Source organism: Cydia strobilella, chromosome 4, assembly GCF_947568885.1.
Source record: "Cydia strobilella chromosome 4, ilCydStro3.1, whole genome shotgun sequence".
NCBI lineage: Eukaryota > Metazoa > Arthropoda > Insecta > Lepidoptera > Tortricidae > Cydia > Cydia strobilella.
The window spans coordinates 9,546,719-9,571,712 of NC_086044.1; the positions used below are offsets into that span (position 1 = coordinate 9,546,719).

At 36.3% G+C, this 24,994-nt stretch overlaps 2 protein-coding genes across 3 annotated transcripts; one reads left to right on the top strand and one right to left on the bottom strand.

Annotated features, from left to right (window-relative positions):
- Positions 1 to 5,762: 5,762 nt before the first annotated feature.
- On the top strand, positions 5,763 to 21,138 carry LOC134740569 (calcium load-activated calcium channel). 2 transcript variants are annotated; one of them, XM_063673089.1, is made up of 6 exons: positions 5,763 to 5,920; positions 6,044 to 6,121; positions 7,633 to 7,807; positions 7,948 to 8,088; positions 19,993 to 20,105; positions 20,781 to 21,138. In XM_063673089.1, exons 1-5 carry the CDS (start codon positions 5,860 to 5,862, stop codon positions 20,087 to 20,089), a joined length of 552 nt encoding a protein of 183 aa, XP_063529159.1. In that variant the 5' UTR covers positions 5,763 to 5,859; the 3' UTR covers positions 20,090 to 20,105; positions 20,781 to 21,138. The 2 variants fall into 2 exon arrangements, with proteins under 2 accessions (XP_063529159.1, XP_063529158.1); XM_063673088.1 differs by lacking the exon at positions 20,781 to 21,138 and having other exon boundaries at positions 19,993 to 20,774.
- A 22-nt stretch (positions 21,139 to 21,160) lies between these two features.
- LOC134740568 (FAD-dependent oxidoreductase domain-containing protein 1) lies at positions 21,161 to 24,476 on the bottom strand. Its single transcript, XM_063673087.1, has 6 exons — positions 24,155 to 24,476; positions 23,734 to 24,037; positions 23,320 to 23,656; positions 22,287 to 22,521; positions 21,817 to 21,931; positions 21,161 to 21,350 (listed from the first exon to the last, which is right to left on the bottom strand). The coding sequence occupies exons 1-6, from the start codon at positions 24,419 to 24,421 to the stop codon at positions 21,211 to 21,213; spliced, it is 1,398 nt and encodes a 465-aa protein (XP_063529157.1). The 5' UTR covers positions 24,422 to 24,476; the 3' UTR covers positions 21,161 to 21,210.
- Positions 24,477 to 24,994: the final 518 nt, after the last annotated feature.

The following is a 24,994-nucleotide window of genomic DNA, read 5'->3' on the forward strand; positions in this document are numbered from 1 at the left end:
CCCAACATAAAAATAAAATAATAACATCATTTAAATTAGAAATAACCCAAAAAACTAATGAGCTATCTAAAGAGCAAAAACAGATAAACGAAAAAATAAGTAACTTAAGCCAAAAAATTTACTTACTAGAAAATGATAATCTGAAGTTACAGTCCGAAATACGTGATTTACAAAATAAGACACATCACAACCTGAACGCTGACCCAAACACCCAACTGCAACACCTTGAAACCGAGCTATCCTCATTGAAAAAGCAAACTGATTTATTAGAAGAACATCTGAAACACCCCAAGTCATACGCTGATGCTACTAAAGAATATTTGAACTATACAAACTCAACCACTTATATACAATCTGAAGGAATTAGTAAGATAAACCCGAAAAATACCTCGGACAACTCTAAGAAAATAGTACTCTACGGCCTGGGAGAAATTTGGAGCGAAACAGAGCCAGAGCTTCTCAACAGAGTTCTACATCTATTTTACGACTTTTACGGCATGGATCTCACGGGATATATAGATGACTTATATAGAATAGGACGAGCAGCATCGAAAAGACCATTAGTGATCGAATTACTTAGCAAAAGGACAAAGAAGCAAATCCTAGATAATGTAGGATACTTACAGAGTACAGGACTGCATATATCAGAGTTCCTAGATACCGAAAGCTTGCACTTAAGACAAACATTAAGGCTAAGGCTACAAGAAGCAAGGCAAAACGGAAAGAAAGCAGTGATACGGAACAATAGACTTATTATTAATGGTCGAGACGTTACGGAGCAGACAACTAGGCATCTAGCAACGCAACAAAAGAAACCGAAACCCGTACTTGCGCATGCAGCACCGTTATCGCAAGCCGTACAGAGAGGTGCCCAAAACCTGAGCGTGCAGCCTCCGGACTGTAGATCTTCAACCCCAATTGCATCAAGTTCAAATAATTTTCGTCCCTAAACCAAGTCAATTAGAAGTACTTTTCCAGAATATGTGTAGCATTAGTAATAAGTTACATTTAGTAGAGGCTGTGATAGATGATAAACCTAATTTACATGTATTATGTATATCCGAGACATGGATAACTACGTCTAAGATTAGTTTATTGCATATTGAAGGCTATAATTTATCTAGTTACTTCTGTAGAACAAATTACGAAGCTGGAGGTGTATGTATCCTTGTTCGGGAAGATATAGAATATATAAAATTAGCAGATGTTAACAAATTATCAATTGAATATATATTTGAAACTTGTGCCATAGAAATACCAAACTCTAATATGATAATAATTGTTATTTACTGGCCAAATAGTGTGAGAAGTCCTGACATATTTTTTGAAAAATTAGAGCAACTTTTACATTTAATAGAGACAAAACATAAAAATAAAAACGTCATTATAGGCGGAGATCTAAACATAGACGTTCTCAGTAAGTCGAATTTATCTAAAAACCTCATAAACCTTATGTTAACCTTTAACTACAAACAACACGTAAATGAACCAACTCGAGTCTCGAAAAACACAGCCAAATGCTTAGATATTGTATTTACTAATTTTGATGCCGATAGCTTTAAAGTAAATGTTGATGAACTTGGTCTCTCAGACCACAAAAGTGTGTCTATAATAGTGCCCAATGCAATACAAAAGATTGGACATAACCCTAATGAATATAGGCAATTTAAGCGTTTGTTTACAGAGAAAAACACTCAGTCATTAAAAACAGAATTACAGAAGGTTAATTGGTGCTCTATCCTCTCACCACAGTTTACAGTTGATGAAAATTATAATAAACTCAATAATAAATTAACTATGTTACTAAACAAATGTATCCCAAAAAAGGTAATTAAATTTAAAGTTAACTCTAAAAGACAATGGCTAACACAAGGAATTAAGAAATCTTGCCTACATAAAAGATTATTAAAGAACATTATCGTCCAAACAAATGACCCGATATTAATTAAATTCTCTGAAACGTATGCAAAAACATTAAAGCAAAGTGTCATGATAGCTAAAAAAATTTATAATCAGAAGAGAATAAATATGTCAAATAATAAAATCAGAACTGTGTGGAAAATCATAAAAGAACAGGCAAAAAAACCCCAACTACAATCAAAATGTAAAAAAAATGTTTCGATTAAAATAGACGGCAAACAAATAGACGCACCACTAACCGTAGCAAACACTTTTAATGATTATTTTACTTCCATAGGGCTTAATATGAACAATAACCAACCTTGTGGTCGCCCGGTACTTAATCCCACTTGCAACACCCTTTTTCTATCACCTGTGACTCACATAGAAGTTGAAAAAAGCATTAAAAAAATAAAAAATAAGTACAGCTTTGGTATAGACGAAATTTCACCATCGCTAGTTAAAAAATGTGCTAACGAACTTATCCTACCCTTGACATTTTTAATCAATCAATCCTTCTCAACAGGAAAATTCCCCGACGCCTTGAAAATAGCGATTGTTAAACCAGTTCCAAAATCGGGAGACTTGACTGACCCTGGCCAATACCGGCCCATCGCTCTGTTGCCGACGATTTCAAAAATCTTTGAAATGGTAATGGCTAAACGCCTGTCAGCTTTTTGTGATAAATACGAGATATTCGACGATAGTCAATTTGGTTTCAGGAAGAAAAGGTGTACAATATTAACTATTAATAAAGTTATGCATGAAATTATTGGCGTTATTGACAGTAATAGATATGCATTTGGGCTTTTACTTGATATGAGCAAAGCCTATGACCGAGTACAACATAATATTCTCCTAAATAAATTGTATGGCATAGGAATCCGTGGAACAACTCATGACTGATTCAAATCATACTTGACAAACAGAATACAGTATGTAGAAATAGAATATTTTAACAAAACAACTAACTCTCTTTTAAAAACATTTTCACAGAAAAGACAAATCACAGGTTCTATTCCTCAGGGCAGTGTTTTAGGCTGCATCCTATTCTTAATCTACATTAACGACCTGGCAAAAATAATAAATACCGAATATACAAAATGTTTCCTATATGCCGATGATATATCTATAGTATTCTCTTGTTCAAACAGTAACAATCTAACTCATAAGTTAAATAATATTTTTGATACCGTAATTCAATGGCTCAGCGATCATAATCTACAACTAAACCTAAAAAAGACAAATTTAATTCAATTTCGACCCCATCAACGAACCCCATTAAATTTTGATTTCACTTACATTTCAGATACCCAAATTCAACTAATAAAGCACTGCAATCTCCTCGGCATAGTCATTGACGAGAATATCAATTGGAAAATGCATATAGATAAAATTAGCTTGAAAATATCATGCTTTGCTTATGCCCTCAGAAATATTAAAAAAACTACAGGATTAAAAACGGCTCTTAGTGCTTATCATGCATTTACCCAGACATGGCTCCAATACGGGATCAATTTGTGGGGTAATAGCACAAATAGTGCAGATTTATTCATATTACAAAAAAGGTGTATTAGAATATTAAGTAATATAAAAAACCAAGAAAGCTGCCGACCGTACTTTAAAAAATTTAATATTTTAACTCTACCATCCCTCTATATATTAGAAACATGTAAATTTGTAAGAAAACATCCTGACCTATATTTAAAAGCTAAAGATCGTCATAATAATTGTACCTTAAATTTAAGACACCAAAATAAAATAGCCCTTCCCGCCAGTAACTTACAAATAAGTAATAAGAGCCCCTATAATATGTCAATAAGAATTTTCAATAGTCTCCCAAAGGAAATAGCGGGAGAGCAAAAATATGATAAATTTGTTAACTGCTTGAAAAATTATTTAACGAGTAATTGTTTTTATTCTATACAAGAATATTTTGATTGTAATAAATACCATAAATAGACATATAAGTAATACATAGCTTAGGTAGGTATTACTTTTGTGTAATGTTATCTCTGTGTTTAATTTACATATGTATTAGTTTAGAGTAGATAGATAAAATTGCAATACCCTTACAGGGTGTCATGTTGTGATACATTATCGATTAAGAACATCTGTAATTTTACCAATGTGAAAGCAATAAATATATATTATTATATTATTATTATTATATATATTATATTATATATTATTATTATTATATTATAATTTCGTTATCTAACATTTCTGTCACTTGCATATTTGAGCGATAAAGAGGCAGATAGTGTAATTTCGGATTCGCGTTTCCCGGTAGGTCCTCTGTAAACAAATCGTCTTGATGCATCAATGTCATATTTTATTAATAAATAAATAAATAAATAAATAAATAAATAAATAAATAAATAAATAAATAAATAAATAAATAAATAAATAAATAAATAAATAAATAAATAAATAAATAAATAAATAAATAAATAAATAAATAAATAATTAAATAAATAAATAAATAAATAAATAAATAATAAATAAATAAATATTATAGGACATTCTTACACAGATTGACTAAGTCCCACGGTAAGCCCAAGGAGGCTTGTGTTATGGGCACTCAGACAACGATATATATAATATCTAAATACTTAAAAACATAGAAAACACCCATGACTCAGGAGCAAATATCTGTGCTCATCACACAAATAAATGCCCTTACCGGGATTCGAACCCAGGACCATCGGCTTCACAGGCAGGGTCACTACCCACTAGGCCAGACCGGTCGTCAAATTACACAACATTTAAGCAAGATTATCTCTGAAAACTTGTCAAAAACCTGTTAAAGGTACAATATGTATAAGTTACTCTATGGTTTACTAAAAAGGCTAGTGCTGCACTCTGGTGGTTTTTGGATCATATGGCAAGTAAATTACACCAACATGAGAGCCCAAGGAGAGACTTAAAAATCCAGTTTTTTTTATTATTATTAAGTCCGGCTCCGGTATTAAGCCGCGAGCCGCGCATGTAAACGGTGGGCTCGTGGCTCGTCTCCCTCCTTCCCTCTGCTCCTCGAGCCACGAGCCCACCGTTTACACTCGCATCTCGAGGCGCGGCTCGGCTCTCGGCTCGTCAAATCAGATCAACCTAGCCCCAAACTAAGCAAAGCTTGTACTATGGGCGCTAGGCGACGATATACATACTTATAGACATAGAAAACACCCATAACTCAGGAACAAATATTTGTGTTCAACACACAAATAAATGCCCTTTCCGGGATTAGAACCCAGGACCATCGGTTTCACAGGCAGGGTCACTACCCACTAGGCCAGACCGGTCGTCAAATTACACAACATTTAAGCAAGACCATTTTAAGGGATTTTTTATACGTTTGCAGCGTCACTGAGATAATAAATTTGAATTTTGCACGTTTATCCACAATCAGGCCAAGTTAGACCTTGAAATATCGCAACGACCTATCGATGCCAAATCCTCAAGTGTACAGAGCCCTTAAGAATTAGGAGACAGTTTCCACATGTGCATTTCCTATTCATTCGGTCATCTCATCTCGGTAGTTCCGAAATATTCCGAATGAAACGTATGAGGCCAATTTTTGTAGAAAAAAACTTTGAAATTTCTTACATATTTTTTATGAATAGTTTTATTTTGTAAAATATCTACAAAACAAATATTTTTGTTCTATATTACAGAAGAAATGTTTTACATTGAGTCAAATTGTTATAGACACCTAACATATAGTTGAGTTCGGACCATAATTTTGCGTTGGCCGAAGTGGAGGAACGTCATAATTTGAGTAATTTGACACATGTCACACTTGGTCAGTGGTCACACTAATGTCACTAATAACATTTTTAGTAATTTTAAAAGCCATAAGCTATATGGGCTACATTATCTGAACTTTAAATTAATTCGTATTTTTTCAAGCTTAAGACAGCTTTTGTGTTTTATAGTTCGACGAACGTATCTTAAGTAACCATGTGGAGTGATTCGTTGTTAATTGTTTTCATTTCGATTTGTACGGCCTTTTTAGGAGAAGGTAATTTATCTCAAAAAAACCTTATTCACGAAGAGTTTACTAATATGTGTACAGTAGTAGCAGTGTGTAGTAGAATAATTTTCAATTTATTTATTAGTAATGCAATGGTACTCGTATTTTCAGGCTTGACATGGATTCTGGTCTATAGAACAGAAAAATATCAGAAACTTAAGGTTGAGGTGGAGCGACAAAGTAAAAAATGTAAGTTAGCAGATGCTATATTGTTTTTGGTTCTAATAGTACATTTTACAACTAGTGTGAAAAGAATGTCTTTTTACCACTAGTACCGAGTAGGCTTGTGCCTGCTCGGTCACTACAGAGAGCGCTCCGCTCTCGGTCAATTGGTCAAACGAACTAGTTCGGTCTTTTAGTTCCTTTAGTTCAGTTCGGTTGTTGAGAGCCGGGAATTGGATTTTTTCCAATATTTAGTAACTGAATACAATTTAACTTGTACAATACGATTTTTCGATATCAAACATTAAAACACCTTAACAATACAAAAAAAAAAACAAATATCAGATTTATGAAAAATATTTGATTTTCCTTCGTGTTTTACGGGCTTAGGAGTGTTACGTCGTTCATTCATCTCGTTCACACTCGTGCCAGTTACAGTGCCAACCGTTTCGTTCCATCCATTTACCGTTTCACTCAGTCAAGCGCTCTCCACTCCCACTGAACTAAAGGACCTAAAGACCGATTAAGAGCGTGCAAAAAGATTTAGTTCCTTTCGGTCCTTCACGGGATTTCATTCTTAACAGTTCTTAGTTCATGACCGACTCAAGCCTAGTACCGAGGTATCTTGCCACGAGCTGAAAGCGAGTGGCAAGACTCGGTACGAGTGGTAAAAAGACATTTCACACGTGTTGTAAACGACGTTTTTTAATACAATTGCGAAAAAATAATAAATTAATATATCATTAGTAGAATCATACCACCAAACCAAACCAAAACCAAAAGTACCTATACAGCTAAGATACGCGAGCTGCCGCAGCCCGCGATACCTTCATACTCGTGCGCGCCCCGGCCGCGGCCGCCGCGGGCCCGGCGCGGGTTGGTCAACGACACCTCCTCATAACTCATGAGGCCCTGGTACCTGCTCCGCGCTAAATTCAATTTTAACTGCGTTTCGAAAGTATAGTTTGGAACTAAAAAGTAAAAAGCACTAGTTCGAGAAATTGAGCTTCTCGCACGCTACGCAGCCACAAAAAGTACCACTTTTTGAGCAACTGTATTAAAAATTGTATTTATGGATGCTGTGATGCTCACACAAACACACCACACATACTCACTTTGGTTGACCCATTTGCCGCTCAACCATTGAAACTGGCGTATTATGAAGTGTCAGCGTTTGTGTATACTTATGTCCAGGGCTGTAGATGTCCATTTAGCATAAGGTGCATTGGGGTAACTTCGAATGTATCCCATATTCGAATTTGGATAATTATGTATATCTAGTAAACCATGAGCACTGTCTAATGTAGCAACAGTAAGCAAGTTGCCGGTAAGAGTTGCTGTAGTTTAAGTGTTGCCAAAGTATAAATTGCTTCTGGTTTAGTAGATATTAGCAAACCTGTGGATTTTGGGCTAAATAAATGCGACACATGATCATCCGTCCCTACACAACATCTACAAACCTGTGGATTTTAGACTATAATGGGGGTGGTCCTCCTCACATGGTCTGGCACTTACATTATTAAATTATTATATTTTAGTGGAGAAGCGTAAGGAGGCCCATGGTGACTCATTGGACAAACAACATAAGAAGAAGATTGAACGTGAAGAGGAGAGGCTTAAAAATAACAACCGGGACTTGTCTTTAGTGAAAATGAAGTCAATGTTTGCCATAGGTTTTGCTTTTACAGCTTTGCTTAGCATGTTCAACAGTATGTAAGTATGCCTGATGTTACTCTCTTACAAAACTTAGAAAGTCTCCTATTTGTAACTTTCTTTTTGTTTTCTTTCTTTCTTCATTCAAATCGGTTTGAATACTTTCAATGAAATATATTAATTACTTTGTTCCTTTACAGATTTGATGGAAGAGTAGTAGCCAAGCTGCCTTTTTATCCAATTTCATGGATTCAAGGACTAAGTCACAGGAACTTGCCAGGAGATGACTTCTCTGATTGCTCATTTATTTTCTTGTACATACTGTGCACAATGAGTATAAGGTAATTTAAACAAGTTTTAAGAAAATTTGTCAGTGGAAATTCTATCATTTACACTAGAAAATAAGGTGTATCACCATTTATCCCCACCCCCGTGACCGCAGCCATACTTGATTCGGGGACAAATGGGAATACACGGAAAATGAGGTAGGCACCTGTGTTATGTTAACTCATAAATTATCATGTTTAATTACCAGTTTTATGTTGCCAGTGTTTTGAAATGGCATAGCATGAAACAATCAGGATGAAGATCTTTAGTTTATTTTTAAGAGCCCGGTTACGATTTTAGTCGCAAAAATGTAAAATTGATAGATTTAGTCTGTGAAATTGTACACCTTTTGTTACCTAATCGAAATAACAAGTACTGGTTTCTATTAGCACGTCTTCTTATCTTGACGTTTATCAGATCAATTTTTTGAAAAAAAACTCACTAAATTAGTAATGATTGTTTTTCTGATGGACGTTTAGGTAAACGCGTGTAAAGCACTGATTTTGTCGCTCTTATTTGTAAATTTCGTAAAGTTTGGAATGCTAAAAATGGTAAATTTGTATTACACATATTCTGTACTTGACGTTTATCAGATTACATTTTTGTTATATGACATTTTCTCCAGAAATGACCTCAAAACAAGTGACAATTTCTCCGAAAATCTACTTATTTTCGACGTAGTTTTCATACTCGAATAATCTGCAATGTTTACTTAAACTGTTGTTGTACATAATTTTATATAAATTGCAACTTTTATTTTTTGACGATTTTTTAAAAACTTCCCCTTTTATTGGTATATTACCGGTGACGCGCGGGAGCTGGTAAAGGCAGGACGTTTGTTGATCGGCTCCACGTTGCATCGACGACGGCGAAGTTATTTATCATTGTGTGCGTCGCTCGCCGTGTAAAAAGTTATATTTGTTTGCGTGTTTGGCTGTACTGTGTGCGTGTAAACTGCGACCAGAAATTTTAATCCTTGTGTTGTAAGTACTTGTTTATTTTCTTGTATAGTTTACAGTATTATCATCTATTATTGGAAATATCGTGTTTAGGCTTGATTGATTCGTCTCAAAAAGATATTCGACACGAGGTGGAATTCAGGGTCTGATGATGGAGCCGGCAGGTGCTCAAGAGTACTCGTCAACCAGGTAGTGAAACCACTTCGTATTTGGGTTCGTTCGATTCGTCTCAACAAGATCTTTGACACGAGTTGATACCCAGGGTCTGATCATGAAGCCGAGAGGTGCTCAAGAGTACTCATCAACCAGGCCGTGAAACCACTTCGTGTTTGGGCTCGTTTGATTCGTCTCAACAAGATCTTTGACACGAGATGATAACCAGGGTCTGATCACCAAGCCGAGAGGTGCTCAAGAGTACTCATCAACCAGGTCGTGAAACCACTTCGTGTTTGGGCTCGTTCGATTCGTCTCAACAAGATCTTTGACACGAGGTGGTATTCAAGGTCTAATGATGAAGCCAACAGGTGCTCAAGAGTACTCATCAACCAGGTCGTAAAACCACTTCGTGTTTAGGCTCGTTTGATTCGTCTCAACAAGATCTTTGACACGAGGTGGTATTCAGGGTGGTACCTTTTGGTTGAAAACGTCACAATTATTGTATTTGATTATATTTTCCTGTAATATATGATAATGTTAATGTTGTGTTAAAATTTCCGTATTTTTCATTGATAAACTTTGAATATTAGGGAGGGGGCGATAGTATTTTTTTTACATTTTCCTTCATAAATACATGTTCAAACGAACTTCAAAGTGAAGTTCGATCAGTATTATATGAGTAAGCTTCATTCGAAGATATAAAAACCAGGTAGTCCTACCTACTAGGCAACTCATCGCATGTTTAAAGTAGGTAGCAAAAACTTTAACTCAAACAGATCTATCCCTACTTTTCCACCTAGTCTTGATGGGGCGCACGGCTTGCCGCCATTGCTCATTATTTTTAGAGACTTTACTTTCTAAAGCAAAACTTTCTTTCCGGGTATAGGGGAGGGAGGGTAGTTATATCTTCGAATGAAGCTTACTCTTATAATACTGATCGAACTTCACTTTGAAGTTCGTTTGATCATGTATTATATTTCTCAAGCTTCATTCTTCAGATATAAACACCAGGTAGATGTTAAGAGTTGAAAGTTTTGCTGCATTCTTTCCCATTATCAATATTATCATAGCATATTTATTTCTGAAAACATATTTGTAGGAATAATTATCTACCATGTACATATGTGTATGTTATACACAAGTTTACTGTTCCAATTGAGTTATAAGGCATTGTTAAGAAGCACGGGAAAGTTTAGCAATGCAGGTTCAAAAAGGTATACATATATTAGGTATAGCCAGGTTGTATATATATATATATACTTTTACGTATTAGGATATTTAAACAAAATCTAATTTGTTCTTGATAAAACCTAATTGACTAAGATTCCATACAATTTGTGGTCAACTTTGCATTAAGTTTAATTCGATTTGAAAAAGTTTAATACGAGTAAACTCATAAGACTTATGTCCTTTTGTGAAATGTATTAAAATTCACTAGCAGTTCTTGTCCGCGATACGGAATTTTTGAAGGCTCAGAACAGTACACTATTGATCACAAGATTCAGGCTCGTCTAAGTGTAATTATCTACGAAGATAAGACGTAATTTAGGCTAACGATACAACCCAGCGTTACCTCCATACAGGGTGGGATACGCTGTGGCTGTGATGTCTTTCCCCGCGTCTTGACGCTTATGACGCGTAGGCCGTGTGATGTCTGTCTCACGACGACTCATCCTGTTTACGATGATCTCTGAGCAGACGACGACAATGAGAAAAATCAGTTATTAGGCGCGTGCACGCGCAAATCGGCTTACAGCAGCTCCTGATCAACGAATAGTGACACGACGTGCAATGGACAAAGACTCACGCGGCCTAGCGCGTTTTCGAGAGCTTCAACTTAACAAAAAACATGTATTTGCTCGAAACATGTCTAACGTCGTTTTTAAGTCCTTTGATTTACCTAAGAAGAATTATATTTTGATTTTTATCAAATTAAAAAATCCACCACGTTCCTGAAATCTAAAAAATATATGAACGTGCATAAATTATGCTTTCTGTTCAGTTATTAAGCATAAAGCATGTCATATGTGTGGCATCACCAAAGGTATTCTAAACAAAAATAATTTATAAGACTAGCAGTCTACTCAGCTTTCGAAGTAATCTTTCAAATAAGATTGTAATTTACTCAAACTCAAATGTTTATTATTGCGCTCATATTACATATAATGAATGGGCCAAGGTCCATTAATGGTAACAGAATATTTATTTATCATTTAATTATATATACGTACCTAATGTACATATATTCGAGCTATTAAAATGCATAATAATATCCAGTTAAACCTGAGTAGGTAAAATCAGCGTTTAACAAACATCATTAGGAATTAATTTGGTATACATTTATAAATGGCTGCATGTGACGAGTACCTTTAAATAGAATATATAAATGATATGAACCTTTTTTATTTTATTTAAATTACTATTATTGACCGCAAGGCGCGATTGACCATATTTTCACAAATATTGGTGTAGCGGCTTCTATTCTCGCAGCGCGAACGGGACAGCACAGCAATCAACCACGCAATCAATGAAATGAAATGAATATCAATCAACAGAAATTCAGATATTAAGCATCAAATCTAAAAACTTATGCCCTCCATTCAAGTATTCGCTCTGCAAGGAACGAAAGACTGTGCGACGTAATGTTGTATATTTATAAAATGTAAACATTAAAGCCGGAATAAAAAAAAAATGCCTTTGCTGTATTGCTACTATGGTTGTATTGAGAGTTCAGAAAACAAATATTATATTAAGTGGATTCATCTTAATATTTTAATCCATGACTTATGTCATGAATGTGCTATATTAATGACATAGCGGTATTGCAAGTGGTGGGTCCCCACCAACTACAGTTACTAAACTTATAATATCAAGGTACATATATTTTAAACTTGGCAAAAACGTATTGCATGGTACCATCGTATTGATGATGGCTGAAAGAGTATCGCGACCGACACATGAGAGTTGAACCATAGGTGCATTCGTCATTTATTGATTTTTTACGGTTTCTATTAGCTTCTTAATTATGTATTTATATTTTTATGTGCATAATCTGAGGGTGATCCTTTAAAAGATAATCGTTTTGTAGTTTTGATACAGGTTAATAGGTATTTACCTAGTTACCCATTATTTACGACCATAAAAATAAATATTAAATATCTGTGAGAGATGCGAACAAATATATTCGTGTGTGTATTTAGCCAAATTGTACCGAAACCGCTTTATCATTAACTCAGTTAGATGGTACTCTAATGGTCACTTTGTCAGGCTTCGGCATGAACTTGTATTTATGAAGAAATAAGCGTAAAACGTGTTTGCGTTTGTTTCTTAGCTTCAGTTGTAAGTTTAGTTTTTTGCATGCCAGATGCTGGTGAAATATGTGTTACTTATGTATAATTTTGTCTGACCACCTTTTGTACCATATTTCATGCAAAATAAAGTTATTTTCTTTCTTTCTTTCTTTCATATTCAGTACTCACAAATTGTTTCATTGGGTTTATTAGATAGATAATGATGAATAAACCCATTTTCCTGTAATTCAATTCAGTTAGGTGTCTTTGTTACAATTGGATGATTCAAATTTTTTAATTATTCAATATCACTTAAAAAAGTAAAATCATATTTTTAAACAGACACAAGGTAGTTAGATACTGACATCGCCTATGCCTTTAAGCGATCACGGTATTATAAATATATTTATATTTTTATGTATCCCATAACAATATTGGCGTACGTATCCCGATAATTTGTATGGTTATATGCATATATAAACATTCAAAAATCGTCACCAAAATATATGCATTGTGCAGGGTATTACCACTTAGTTTATTTCATTTCATTTGTGGTAAAAGAGATTTTATCCAGCTTAAGTTTAGGAATTTCGATCAGATTCACATCACGTGACGTGATGTAGGTACACCTATTTAGCAATTCCCACTTTTAGAGACAAGTTATACTTATGTGGGTAATATAAAAACAATATAGGTACTATTGTATTGTTTCAATTATAAATTTACGAGGTAGTCTCGTGTTTATTCGAATTCAAATTCTGGGCGGATAAAAGTACCGTACTATGGGTTAGGTGTGAGTAAAATTTATTCTGTCACATATAATTGGATATTAAAAATCCAAATATATTGTATATGTAAGGATTTATTTTAAAAGGCAATGTAGTCTTGTGCCGAACATTTCGGCAGCTAGACCGACGTGTCTCTGACACGCACAAATCAAAACTAAACCACGGAGCGCTGGTGAAAAAATTTAAAATAAATATTTTTAATTCGAGGGTAGACTTCGAACGTTTTTCAAAATAAAACCCGTAAGGTTTTAGATTACATACCTAGTCGGCTCATAAGTTCTGTCATATACATAGTATCAAATAAAATCAAAAGTTTAAGTTTATTCCGTATAATTTGTACAGCGTTTGAAAGCTTATAAACTAGAGAATCTAGATGTATAACATTTATTCAAAATGACCGCCATAATTATCTACACAGGCTTGAAGTCTTCGTGGCCAGTCGTCAATGGATTCACGCACCACTTTCATGTCGATATTGGCCACTGCCGTAGCAAGAGATTTTTTCACCGAGTCTAGATTTGCATGAGGTTTTGAGCACACCTTTTCCTCTAAATACTGCCATATTTTATAGTCTAAAGGATTAAGATCTGGGCTAGAGGAGGGCCAATCTTCATGCCGTATAAAGTCGATTTTATTGGAGGCGAGCCAGGCTTGTGTAGACTTTGCCTTATGGGCTGGAGCAGAGTCCTGCTGGAAAACCCAATGCTGGTTTAGAAACATCGTATGGGATAGTGGTTTCACAATATTAGTCAACACCGTGTCTTGGTACACTTTGGCACTAGTTTTTACTCCTTTCTCACAAAAATGCATACTAGTGACGCCCGCATAAGAAACTCCCAGCCAAACCATCACAGATGAAGGGTGATGACCTCTTTGAATACGGGGAATGCTATTAAACGCTTCTTTACTATTGCGAGCGTACACTCTATCATTTTGTTTATTACAGTTTTCTTCTATGTCAAAAATTTTCTCGTCCGAAAACAGTATACAACGGTGCTTATTTTTAGCGTACTTCTTCAATAAAGCTTTAGATCTTTTAAGCCTTAAAGCTTTAAGCCGACCATTGAGAAGATGGCCAGTTTTTCGTTTATAAGCACGAAGTCTCAGGTCTTGATTAAGCACTCTTTTCACCGTGTTTTTGCTCAAACCCATCTGGAGGACCATAACTTTTTGTTTCCTAGCGGGATTTCTGGCAATGCGTGCCCTAATTGCTTGTACAACCGCTGGAGTCCTAGCTGTACGCGGACGACCGCTTCTTTTCTTGTCATTTAAACTAGAGACCTCACTGTATCTTTCTATGGTACGATACACAAATCTTAGAGAGAATTTTAAATTTTCAAGTAGCTTAAAAATTTTAGTCGGCGAGTGACCACAACGATATAGTGCAATTATTGCGGTACGGCTATCTTTAAGCGTCCACTCCATGTTGAAGAAAACAGAAAATTGCAAAATTATACTACTCAAATATTTAATAAAGATTCGAAATTCAAATGCAGAACGGTTTTTGTTTTAGGAGTTCCAAATTTAAATTTTAAAGGCCAGTGACAGAACTTATGAGCCGACTAGGTAAATAGGCCTACATGAATAAAGTATATTTGAACTTGAACTTAAAAGATAATTCTTTATTGCACATAGAAAAACTTGAACTTGTTGTTTTAAAATGTACGTGGTTTTGATCGAGAACCGCTATAGATTTATTAAATTGTGTTATGCATTGCTATCGTGTTGACTCACGGCCAACCCCAAGCAAGTTCTATCTTCGTGACGACTCTAGGCCGCCCCCCAGGTTTATAGTTACCAGTCGTGGACTCACGGCCCGCGCGGTACTAAGTAAATGCAAGGTATTTGATCACAAAGTGTAAGTTTTTTTACAAAAATAGTTAAAATAGTTACACTTAAGTAAGTATCTGATTTTTCTTCAGGATCTGAAGAATCTATTATCACTCGGCAATTTTGCTTGAGTTTCTTCTGTTGGGCCATCTAAAACCAAATAAAAAGAAAGCCTCCCTCGTCTCTTTAACACAACACAATATGATTATTTAGGGCCTTTTGTTTCGTTGCGCGCTGTCCGATCTTAATTAAACCTTTGGTTGGTTCACGACCAACCCCCGGGCGCAATCGGTGTTCGAAGTACGAACAAACTTTCCATCGTGTTGGTTCACGACCAACCCCCAAGATAATTTTTTCCTTCGTGTTGATTCACGACCAACCCCCAGGATGATTTATTCCTTCGTGTTGATTCACGACCAACCCCCAGGATGATTTATTCCTTCGTGTTAGTTCTCGACTAACCTCCAGGATGATGAACAATTTTAATAACAAATATATTTTATATTGCACAACGAATACGAGACGAATAATCCCACAGCTTACATCTCGTATTCTCGTATAAATCGTATAATGTCTGCACTAAGTGCACTACGTATAGGCATTTTAAACGACTTTGAAACAATATTATGATTTTACGTGCGTTCGTTGCCTCGCAAGAATAAAGAATGAGCAATGGCGGCAAGCCGCGCGCCCCATCAAGACTAGGTGGAAAAGTAGGGATAGACCTGTTTGAGTTAAAGTTTTTGCTACCTACTTTAAACATGCGATGAGTTGCCTAGTAGGTTAAAGGACCACCTGGTTTTTATATCTGAAGAATGAAGCTCGAGAAATATAATAAAAAAATTTTTTCACTGAAAAAAATAAATCAAACATTGTTTTGAAATGTGCGATTCGAGACTATCTAGAGACAAAGTACTCGTCAAGACGAATCATACGAGCCCAAACTCGATGAGGTTATGGCGTTTTTTTACGGAGTTCTTATGGCCACCGTCCAGCTCCATCATCAGACCCCTCGGATACCATCTAAAGACAAAGTAGTCGTCAGGACGAATCAAACAAGCCCAATCTCGATGGGGTTGCTTCGTTTCATTACAGAGTTCCTATGGCCACCTTCCAATTCCATCATCAGATTATTGCATTGTCACTAATTTTCACTTAAGTACTTAAAAGGTTTTTTACGGTAACATACATACATAAACATATATGTGTATACATACATATACGGCAGCGGTCATTCTGTTGACAGCTGTGCACGGTGGTGCACGTGTTCTAACCTATTGGCTTCTAATCCAATTTTATTTTGTCAATCATACGTTATTTTATATTTTAATCTAAAGTGTGTTTAAATAAAGTTTGTAAACGTGTAGAACGTGCTTTTATTTCCGCGTTTCCCATTTTCTTATACCACGATGGGTGATAAATTGATAATAATGCAAGTGACACCGCCAACTCTCGTGATGTGTTAATAAATGATGGCAAACGTTCCGCCGAGCCTCCTGGTGCCTCGACATATATATGTGTGTTTGTATGTATGTAAGCGCTGGTTTTGTAAGTTTTTCGGAACTTATGTACGAAATATCATTTAATATTTACCAGTCGCTTTTCGGTGAAGGAAAGCATCGTGAGAAAACCGGACTAATCCCAACAAGGCCTAGTTTCCCCTCTGGGTTGGAAGGTCAGATGGCAGTTCGCTTTAGTAAAAACTAGTGCCTACGCCAATTCTCGGGATTAGTTGCCAAGCGGACCCCAGGTTTCCGAGCCGTGGCAAAAAGGCTGGGATAACGCGAGGAAGATGATGATATATACATACATACATACATACATATAATCACGCCTATTTCCCGGAGGGGTAGGCAGAGACCACGGATTTCCACTTGCTACGATCCTGACATACCTCTTTCGCTTCCTTCACTTTCATAACATTCCTCATACACGCTCGCCGGTTTAGGGTGCTCTTGACCTGGCCTTTCTTCAGGATTTCCCCGATCTGATCAGAGAAAGTCCGCCGAGGTCTGCCCCTTCCAACTCCCGTTTCTACCTCTCCCTTATACACTCTCTTTGTTAGCCTTCTTTCACTCATTCTTTCCACGTGTCCAAACCATCTCAACATACCTTTCTCAATTTTTGTCACTACATCTTCGCTCAGTCCACACTTTTCCCTTATCACACTGTTCCTAATTCTATCTTGTAATCTCACACCACACACTTCTCAACGCTCTCATTTCCACTGCATTCACTTGGCTCTGATGCCTCTTCTGCCATACCCAATTTTCGCTACCATACATAAGTGTAGGCACCAGCACCCCTCTATGAACAGCCAACCGTGCCTTTTGCGACACCTTCTGGCTGCTCATAAAAGCGTTAAGTGCCCCATTCACGCGATTTCCAGCACTCACTCTCCTTTCAATATCTTTATCATGCTTACCGTTCCTAGTGAATAATGTTCCCAGATACACAAACTCTTTCACTTGTTCTACTGTTTCTTGACCAATCAAAATTTCACAGTTTGTCATATATTCCTCCTTTTCAAATACCATAACTTTCGTCTTACTTACATTTATTTTCATTCCTTTCCTTTCAAAAGATCCATGCATTCTAGTTACCATCTCCTGCAACTCTTCACCCGATGACGCTAGCAATACCAGGTCATCAGCGTAAAGAAGACATTTGACGGGTAACCCACTCATTCTCAGCCCACATTCATCATTTCTCAAATCATGCAAACTACTGTCCATGAACAGATTAAACAGCCACGGTGACGCTACACACCCCTGCCTAACACCCTTTTCGATGCTAAACCACTCAGTGTACGACCCGTTTACCCTCACACAAGCACTGGAATCCTCATAGAGCGATTTCAGTGCCTGAATGAGACGGCCGCTCAATCCATACACCGACAGTACCGACCAAAGTTCATTCCTTACCACTCTGTCATAAGCCTTTTCCAAATCCACGAAAGCGCAATAGACCTTCTGACCTTTGGCCAAATACTTTTCGGCTATGCATCGCAAGGAAAAGACTTGATCCGTACATCCCATACCCTTTCGGAATCCCGCTTGTGCATCCCATACTTTCTCATCGGTTTCTTTCACTACTCTTTCAATCAATATCTTTGCATACAATTTGCCGACGACGCTGAGTAAGCTAATGCCTCTGTAGTTTTTGCAATCCAGTTGTGATCCCTTTCCTTTGTAAAGAGGTACAATGATGGCCTTGCACCAGTCCCTGGGCACTTGACCGGTTCTGAAGCACATATTGAAAAGGCGGTACAACTGACTTGCTACAATGCCTTGTCCAGCTTTCAGCATCTCGACAGAAACTCTATCATACCCTGCAGCCTTCCCTGATTTCATTCCTTTCAACGCTTTCACAATTTCATCCATGCTAATACTATCTTCGTTCTCCGACACGTTTTCAATGCTTTCATTCAACTCCGAAATTGACGTGCTTGCCTCCTCTTTATCAAACAAACTTTCAAAATACTCTTTCCATCTTTCTAAGATGCATTCTTCCTCATTCACTAATCTTCCATTCTTGTCTTTTATTGACTTTAGCTCAGAATTCTGGGTGTTACCCCTGGCTAAACGAACGGACTTCCAGAAAAACTTTATATTTGTTTGGAAATCTTGAGAGAGCCTTTCTTCCATTTTATCTTTCTGTTCGTCTTTCTTTCTGTCTACTAACTCCTTTACTAACACTTTCATTCTTCTATAATCCTTTTTCGCTTCACTGACTTCGTCAAATGAAGCCGTGTGATTTCTTTGGTTAGCTCTTGTGGCTAACCAATCCAACCACAACTTTTTCTTCTTACACACTGCTTCTTGCACTTCTTTATCCCACCAAACATTCTTCTCCTTTTTTCCTTTGTGCCTCTTCCTTACTCCACATACTTCACTTGCCACACTTACTACTTTATTTTTAAAACTATTCCACAATTGTTCAGTCTCACTAATCTCATCCATACCATTGAATTCGGTTTTTAATCTACTCCTATACTCATCATTTACTCCTTCTTCTTGCAAATTTTCCACTTTTATTCTTTTTAACTCGACAGTAACTGTACGGGGTCGTTGTCTCCATCCTTTAAACAAGCCACTTAATCGGCACATTACCAGGAAGTGGTCAGAATGGATACCCGACCCTCGATACACCCTGGAGTCGATAACATTCTTCCTAATTCTTTCATCCACTATCACAAAGTCAATCATACTTTTCCTAACATTCTCCGCCTCTCGAGTGTATAAGTGTATCCTTTTGTGGTCAAACATCGTGTTTGTTACACAAAGGTTCCACTCTTGGAAAATTTCTAACACGCTTCTCCCATTATCATTCACTCTCTCGTCACCGTACATTCCAAGAACCTTTTCAAATCCGTCCCTTTTTATTCCTACCCAGCCATTGAAGTCACCTAACAAAACTAATCTTTCATTACTCTTACATACTTTCAAAACCTCTCTTAGTTCATCCCAAAATATCTGCCTTTCATCCCGAACGCGCTGTGAGATACTCGCACCCCGGTCTACTGGAGCGTAAACTCCTACCAAAAATATACGCATCATTCCCACTTTCAGTCTAATCCACATCAGTCTGGAATTCACACATTCAAATTCTCTCACACACTCAGCCATTCTTGCGGAAATGATGATGATATATATATATATATATATATATATATATATATATATTAACCTTAGTGCAATCATTATTATCATAGTATATAATTTATATGTATTATATGAATACATAGGTAAGTATCAATACTGTTTGGGCGGTCGCGTTGTTTCACGCAGGTGGCAAGCGGTCGGTTACTGTGTAAAAGTCGTATCTTCGCGCGTTTTCAAATCAACAACGGGCTCTTAAAACATCTTTTTTCTTAATTTTGTTTTTATTTTCAGGCAAAATATCCAGAAATTGCTGGGATTTGCACCATCCCGTGTGGCATCAAAGCAGGGTGGAGCTCTGTTTGCAGCACCACCAGCACAGTTCAAGTAAATAGGGACATAAGTTAGTTTCAGTTTCAGTTTATTTGCCATAAAGTAACATAAGCATTACATGGTGTCAATAACAATATAATTTTAAACTAATTAGTATTTAATATACAATAAATAATAGCGTATTACACATTGCTATATCTCAAATGTCTTATTACAACGGGCATTCAAGAAAGGCCAGTTGTAGTTTGTATCTGTCTTATTAAATAAATACTAACTAAAGTTTTGAATATCAAGTTTACTGTTCAGAAATTCCGATACTGAGTAAAAAGCATGATTCCTGAAAAAAGTTTGTATCTTCTCCTTAAAAACGTCCAATGGGAGGCTTATTAATTGTAAAGGCAGTTTATTAAACATTTTAATTTTTAGGAAAAATCCCTGTTTTTGTGTTTTCCTGAGCCGTGATTTTGGTAGCAGCAGCCTGTGTTTATATCGTAGGTTGTGGTTGTTTATGTCCGATAGTTTAAGATGTGATTCGGCCTGTTTATGTACTTCTAATAATGAATTATATATAAATAATGATATCACAGTCATTATACCAAGTTTTTCAGTGAGGTTTGGCCGACTCGCGCCAATTGACTCCACACATAATTCTTATAGAGCGTTTCTGAAGTACTAGTATTTTATTGTCTGTATAGTATTATTTGTATTTTTAGTATTTATGTCTGATGCATTGCCCCACACTGTTACAGCGTAATTCATATATTTTGTTTTAATTTTCTGTTAATAATAGTAGTGCTGATAATTTATTGTACCTATGATAGAAATTCAGACTCATTATTCAAATTAACAGGTATAGAAGTGGTGGAAACTTCTACATTATTTATTACATTTAGATACATACTTTCTGTTGCTAAATTACAGTATCAATATGTGTTGATTTGATTGATAGGTTTACTAAAGATAAGAGCATTGTACAATTGTTATTAAGGTTTGTAAAGTAAGTTGGTTCATTCACTTTGTGTCAATAAAAACTGTGTTCCCATATCCAGTCCTTGTACATAATAGGACATTTGTCTTTATAAAACAATCTGTTTCTTTACAAAGTCTAAATAAAATGAAGTAGGTCTAATGAAACTCATTTGGTTTTACTTAAATTAGCTATATTTTTATTTTGTTGAATTAATAAATGTTAAATTCTATTAACGGGCTGTCTGTGAGGAATCTGTCAAAGCCTAGCCTTGTAAAGTCTGTAGAAACATACTGGCCATCCACTATCAGCTCAGCAATAGCTCTGCCAATACCTGGTGCATGCTGGCAACCTGGAGGCAAACAATATTTTATATAATTCTTAAAATTTTATATAAGTATTAAATTTTAAATAATGACTGAACCTGCATTCAATATACAAATGCCACAAAGGTGTATTCCCATTTGTCCCCACCAGGCACAGATGGGAATAGACACTTCATATAAATCATTCCCATTTGTGGTCACTCGGGGCAGGGACAAATAGGAATATACATTGTTAAAGAGGTAAAGCCACATAAAGTTATAATGCTCCTCTGTATTATCCTCTGTGTCTGTGTATGTCATTCTGTGGCAAGATGCCGGGAAACAGTTGATTAAGTCAATTGATTAGAAATTTAATTAATTGAAAGAAACTTATTATTCCAACAACTCAAAAATGATCTATGGAGGAGAAATTTAATGAAATATTTTTAGGATAACAATTAAAACTATTTCATTAAATTTATAGCAAAAACTTTAATACAAATTTGTCATTACCTTGCTTCCCAAAACCTGCAGCTATGTACAGGTTATTATGATATGAATGTGGTCCCAAAATACCCGTGTCATCATAATGACAATAGTCATATGCTTCAGTTGCAACACTGGTGACCTAAGAGAAATGACACAGCCACAAATGAAAACATGATCTTTTTAAGGGTCCCCGGCAAGCTCGGCCGAATTTCACCTTCCTATACAAACGGAGTTTCGTTCTCATTTTAAAACTACGTTTTGGATTGAAATGAAACTTTGCACAGACAATGACATGAGGTAAATCTATATAAAACAAACGAAATAGAGCAAAAACAAGTTTTGTATGAAAAATTTAAATTCACTGTTTTTTTACTAAGGTACCTGAAGCTAGATAAACTAATTACAGACCTAGATCAATCTAGCTACGTTTTAAAATGAGAGTGTAACTACGTTTGTATGGAGAACCGAGCTTAAATGTTTTAAGTTTATTTTACCTGTGAAAAGTTACATTGTGGTATCCTGTTAAATAATGAAGGTTTTATTATTTTATCTGTGTAATCATCACCAAACAAGCCAGTAGCACTCTGTGAAAGAAAAGGAACGGCACCACACAGCAGGTTGCTCCCTAAGCCGTCTTTCCTTATCCAAACTCCACTTGTATCCATTACAAGAGGTGTATTCAGGCCTGTGGTTTTAGTCATATTTTCTATGGAATACACATCAGACTCTCTGTAAAAGAAACATAATGTAAAATATTAATACATAGTTTTTAGAGTTCCATACTAAGACTCTGCTGTCTGTCCGTCTGTCTGTCACCAGGCTGTATCTCATGAACCGTGACAGCTAGACAGTTGAAATTTTCACAGATGATGTATTTCTGTTGCTGCTATAACAACAAATACTAAAAACAGAATAAAATCAATATTTAAGTGCGGGCTCCCATACAACAAACGTGATTTTTTTGCCGTTTTTTGCGTAATGGTACGGAACCCTTCGTGTGCGAGTCCGAATCGCACTTGGCCGGATTTTTTAAAGATTATCTGTTTAACTAACATAGTGGCAACAGTGACCGACAGGAACCAGTAACCAACACTTCGGGGTCAGCCGCATTCGAGGGAAGCCAGTGCTGTCAAACTGGTTTAACTTGGCAGATATTCTGAATCATATTAACTAATAAATCACTTTATTAAACGTACACAATGTCAAAATGGAAAGTAATGCCTTCAACTTCAATACTTTTTATTCAAGAAAATAAGGGTAGGCAACTGATCTCCCAGATTCAGAAAACAGCACAGGGTATTTTCTTAGGTAAAAAGTTAAAAACCTAAACTGTTGGTTTCTGGTTCCTGTCGGTCACTGGTGCCACTACATTACCATTGTCATATAATTTTATAACTTTCAATAATAAACATTGTCGGTACTGACTGTAGTCAAGCAGCTGTGGTAATACAAAAGATTAATAAGATGTGGATGTATCTATCACCCCAGCTCAACAAAACATACAAAAAATTGGTTTTGAATGTTTACCTTTTCTCAATTGGTAATGGTATGGCTAATAATCCATCACCATTACCTATTTTAGCTAATTGGGCAACTTGACTAGACTCATGTCCTGCAGCTAAAATACAAGCAGCAAATTTAATGGAGTGTTCTTCATTTTCTGATGTTCTGAATACAACCTTGTTTATCCTTTCAAATGAACCTGGTGTGATACCCTCCATTAACACATCTCTTTGTTTCTCTAATTCAAATCCTGTTACTTCAGCATCAATGTAAGTTGTTCCCATTTCTAAAGATTTTTTTACAAGACCTCCAAGGAGGGCCAGAGAATCAAAGGTTCCTTCAGACTCATACCCCAAACATCCTAGAAAAAAAAAGAGTTAGGTACTCATATAAAATGTATAAAAATTCATAACAACCAATTTTATAAAAAAAACAGACCAAGTTTGACATCATCAGTGTTTATCCAAGGGAATTTGTTTTTTATTTCCTTTGCACTCAGCAGTTCATTTCTAATGCCATATTCCCTTTGAACATTGACATTTTGCTCAAGTTTTTCGGCATGTTCTTCACAAGCTAGCAGTAAGTGCCCTTTAGGTACATACTTTAGGTCAACATTTGGACCCAAATTATCCTTTACATTCCTTAAAAATTCAGCACTGTGTTGGGAAAGATATATATTTTCTGGTAATGAGAAATGTTGAGTTAGTGATCCGCATGAGATATTTTTTCTTGCTGCAGCATACTGGAAACAAATTCATTATGAGATGTAAAAAAGAGGCCCCAAACTTTAGTTTTGACCCATTTCTGGAATAGTATTTCAGATGTTACACTTATTATACTCAAATGAAGATACACTCACTGTTGGATCTTTTTCTAGCACAACAACAGAAAGTCCGTGGCCGGCTTTTGTTTTCAGCCAATATGCAACAGATGAGCCAATATAACCACCTCCAATAATTACGATATCGGCATGTTCTGGGTAATTTGAGGCTTTGTTATTCAAGCCGAACATAGCCGGCAACTCTTTGGCAATTGTATCCCATGTTCTCTTGAAAGGGTTTTTTGATTCGGAGCATAAAAAACCATATTTGCTAAAACTTCGTTGAAATACTTTGGAAGTTATCATAGTGTGAATTTCTGTCACCCAGTATGCAATAAGATTAAGCAACTCAAATTAAAATGATGACAGGAGTACGTAACTTTCGCAGTGACAGCTGACACATTCAGTCCAAAAGAAATGAGAGACATAGTTCATGCAAAGTTCTTTGTTTGTAAAAAGAGGCGTGACAGCATGATGCAACATGTACAATACGGAACGTTTTCATTTCACATTTTTAAATGTCCTTCCACACTCATGCGCGAATCGCGGCGAAAAGGTCCTTCACACTCGTAAGCGAATCGCGGCGCGAAGCCGCGAACGCGAGTGTGGAGTCCACGGATGTAGAAGGGTATAACTTCATGGTGGTGTAGGAAGTCGCTAATCAGCGAAATCGACTCCACACTCGCGTTCGTGGCTTCGCCCAGTGATTCGCGCATGAGTGTGGAGGTCCCTTAAAGACGTAAACGCTAGTGAGGAGCGGGCGTCGCAGATCTGCGATATCGACTCCAGGTCTATGGACTCCATACTCTTTGGTTATGTGTTGTGTTGTGTGTAACTATTTATTAATCTGTGGTTGTGTGACAAGAATTCTCTTTGGTT

What these genes read in the sequence shown, in the direction of transcription:
- LOC134740568 (XM_063673087.1), bottom strand. Translation starts at nt 24,421, where the DNA reads ATGATAACTTCCAAAGTATTTCAACGAAGTTTTAGCAAATATGGTTTT. An exon ending in TGCTAGAAAAAGATCCAACA is followed by an intron (nt 24,038 to 24,154) that starts GTGAGTGTATCT and finishes ATTTGTTTCCAG; the next exon opens with TATGCTGCAGCAAGAAAAAA. An exon ending in CACAATGTAACTTTTCACAG is followed by an intron (nt 21,932 to 22,286) that starts GTAAAATAAACT and finishes CATTTCTCTTAG; the next exon opens with GTCACCAGTGTTGCAACTGA.
- LOC134740569 (XM_063673089.1), top strand. Translation starts at nt 5,860, where the DNA reads ATGTGGAGTGATTCGTTGTTAATTGTTTTCATTTCGATTTGTACGGCC. An exon ending in GGAGCGACAAAGTAAAAAAT is followed by an intron (nt 6,122 to 7,632) that starts GTAAGTTAGCAG and finishes ATTATATTTTAG; the next exon opens with TGGAGAAGCGTAAGGAGGCC. An exon ending in CTTAGCATGTTCAACAGTAT is followed by an intron (nt 7,808 to 7,947) that starts GTAAGTATGCCT and finishes GTTCCTTTACAG; the next exon opens with ATTTGATGGAAGAGTAGTAG.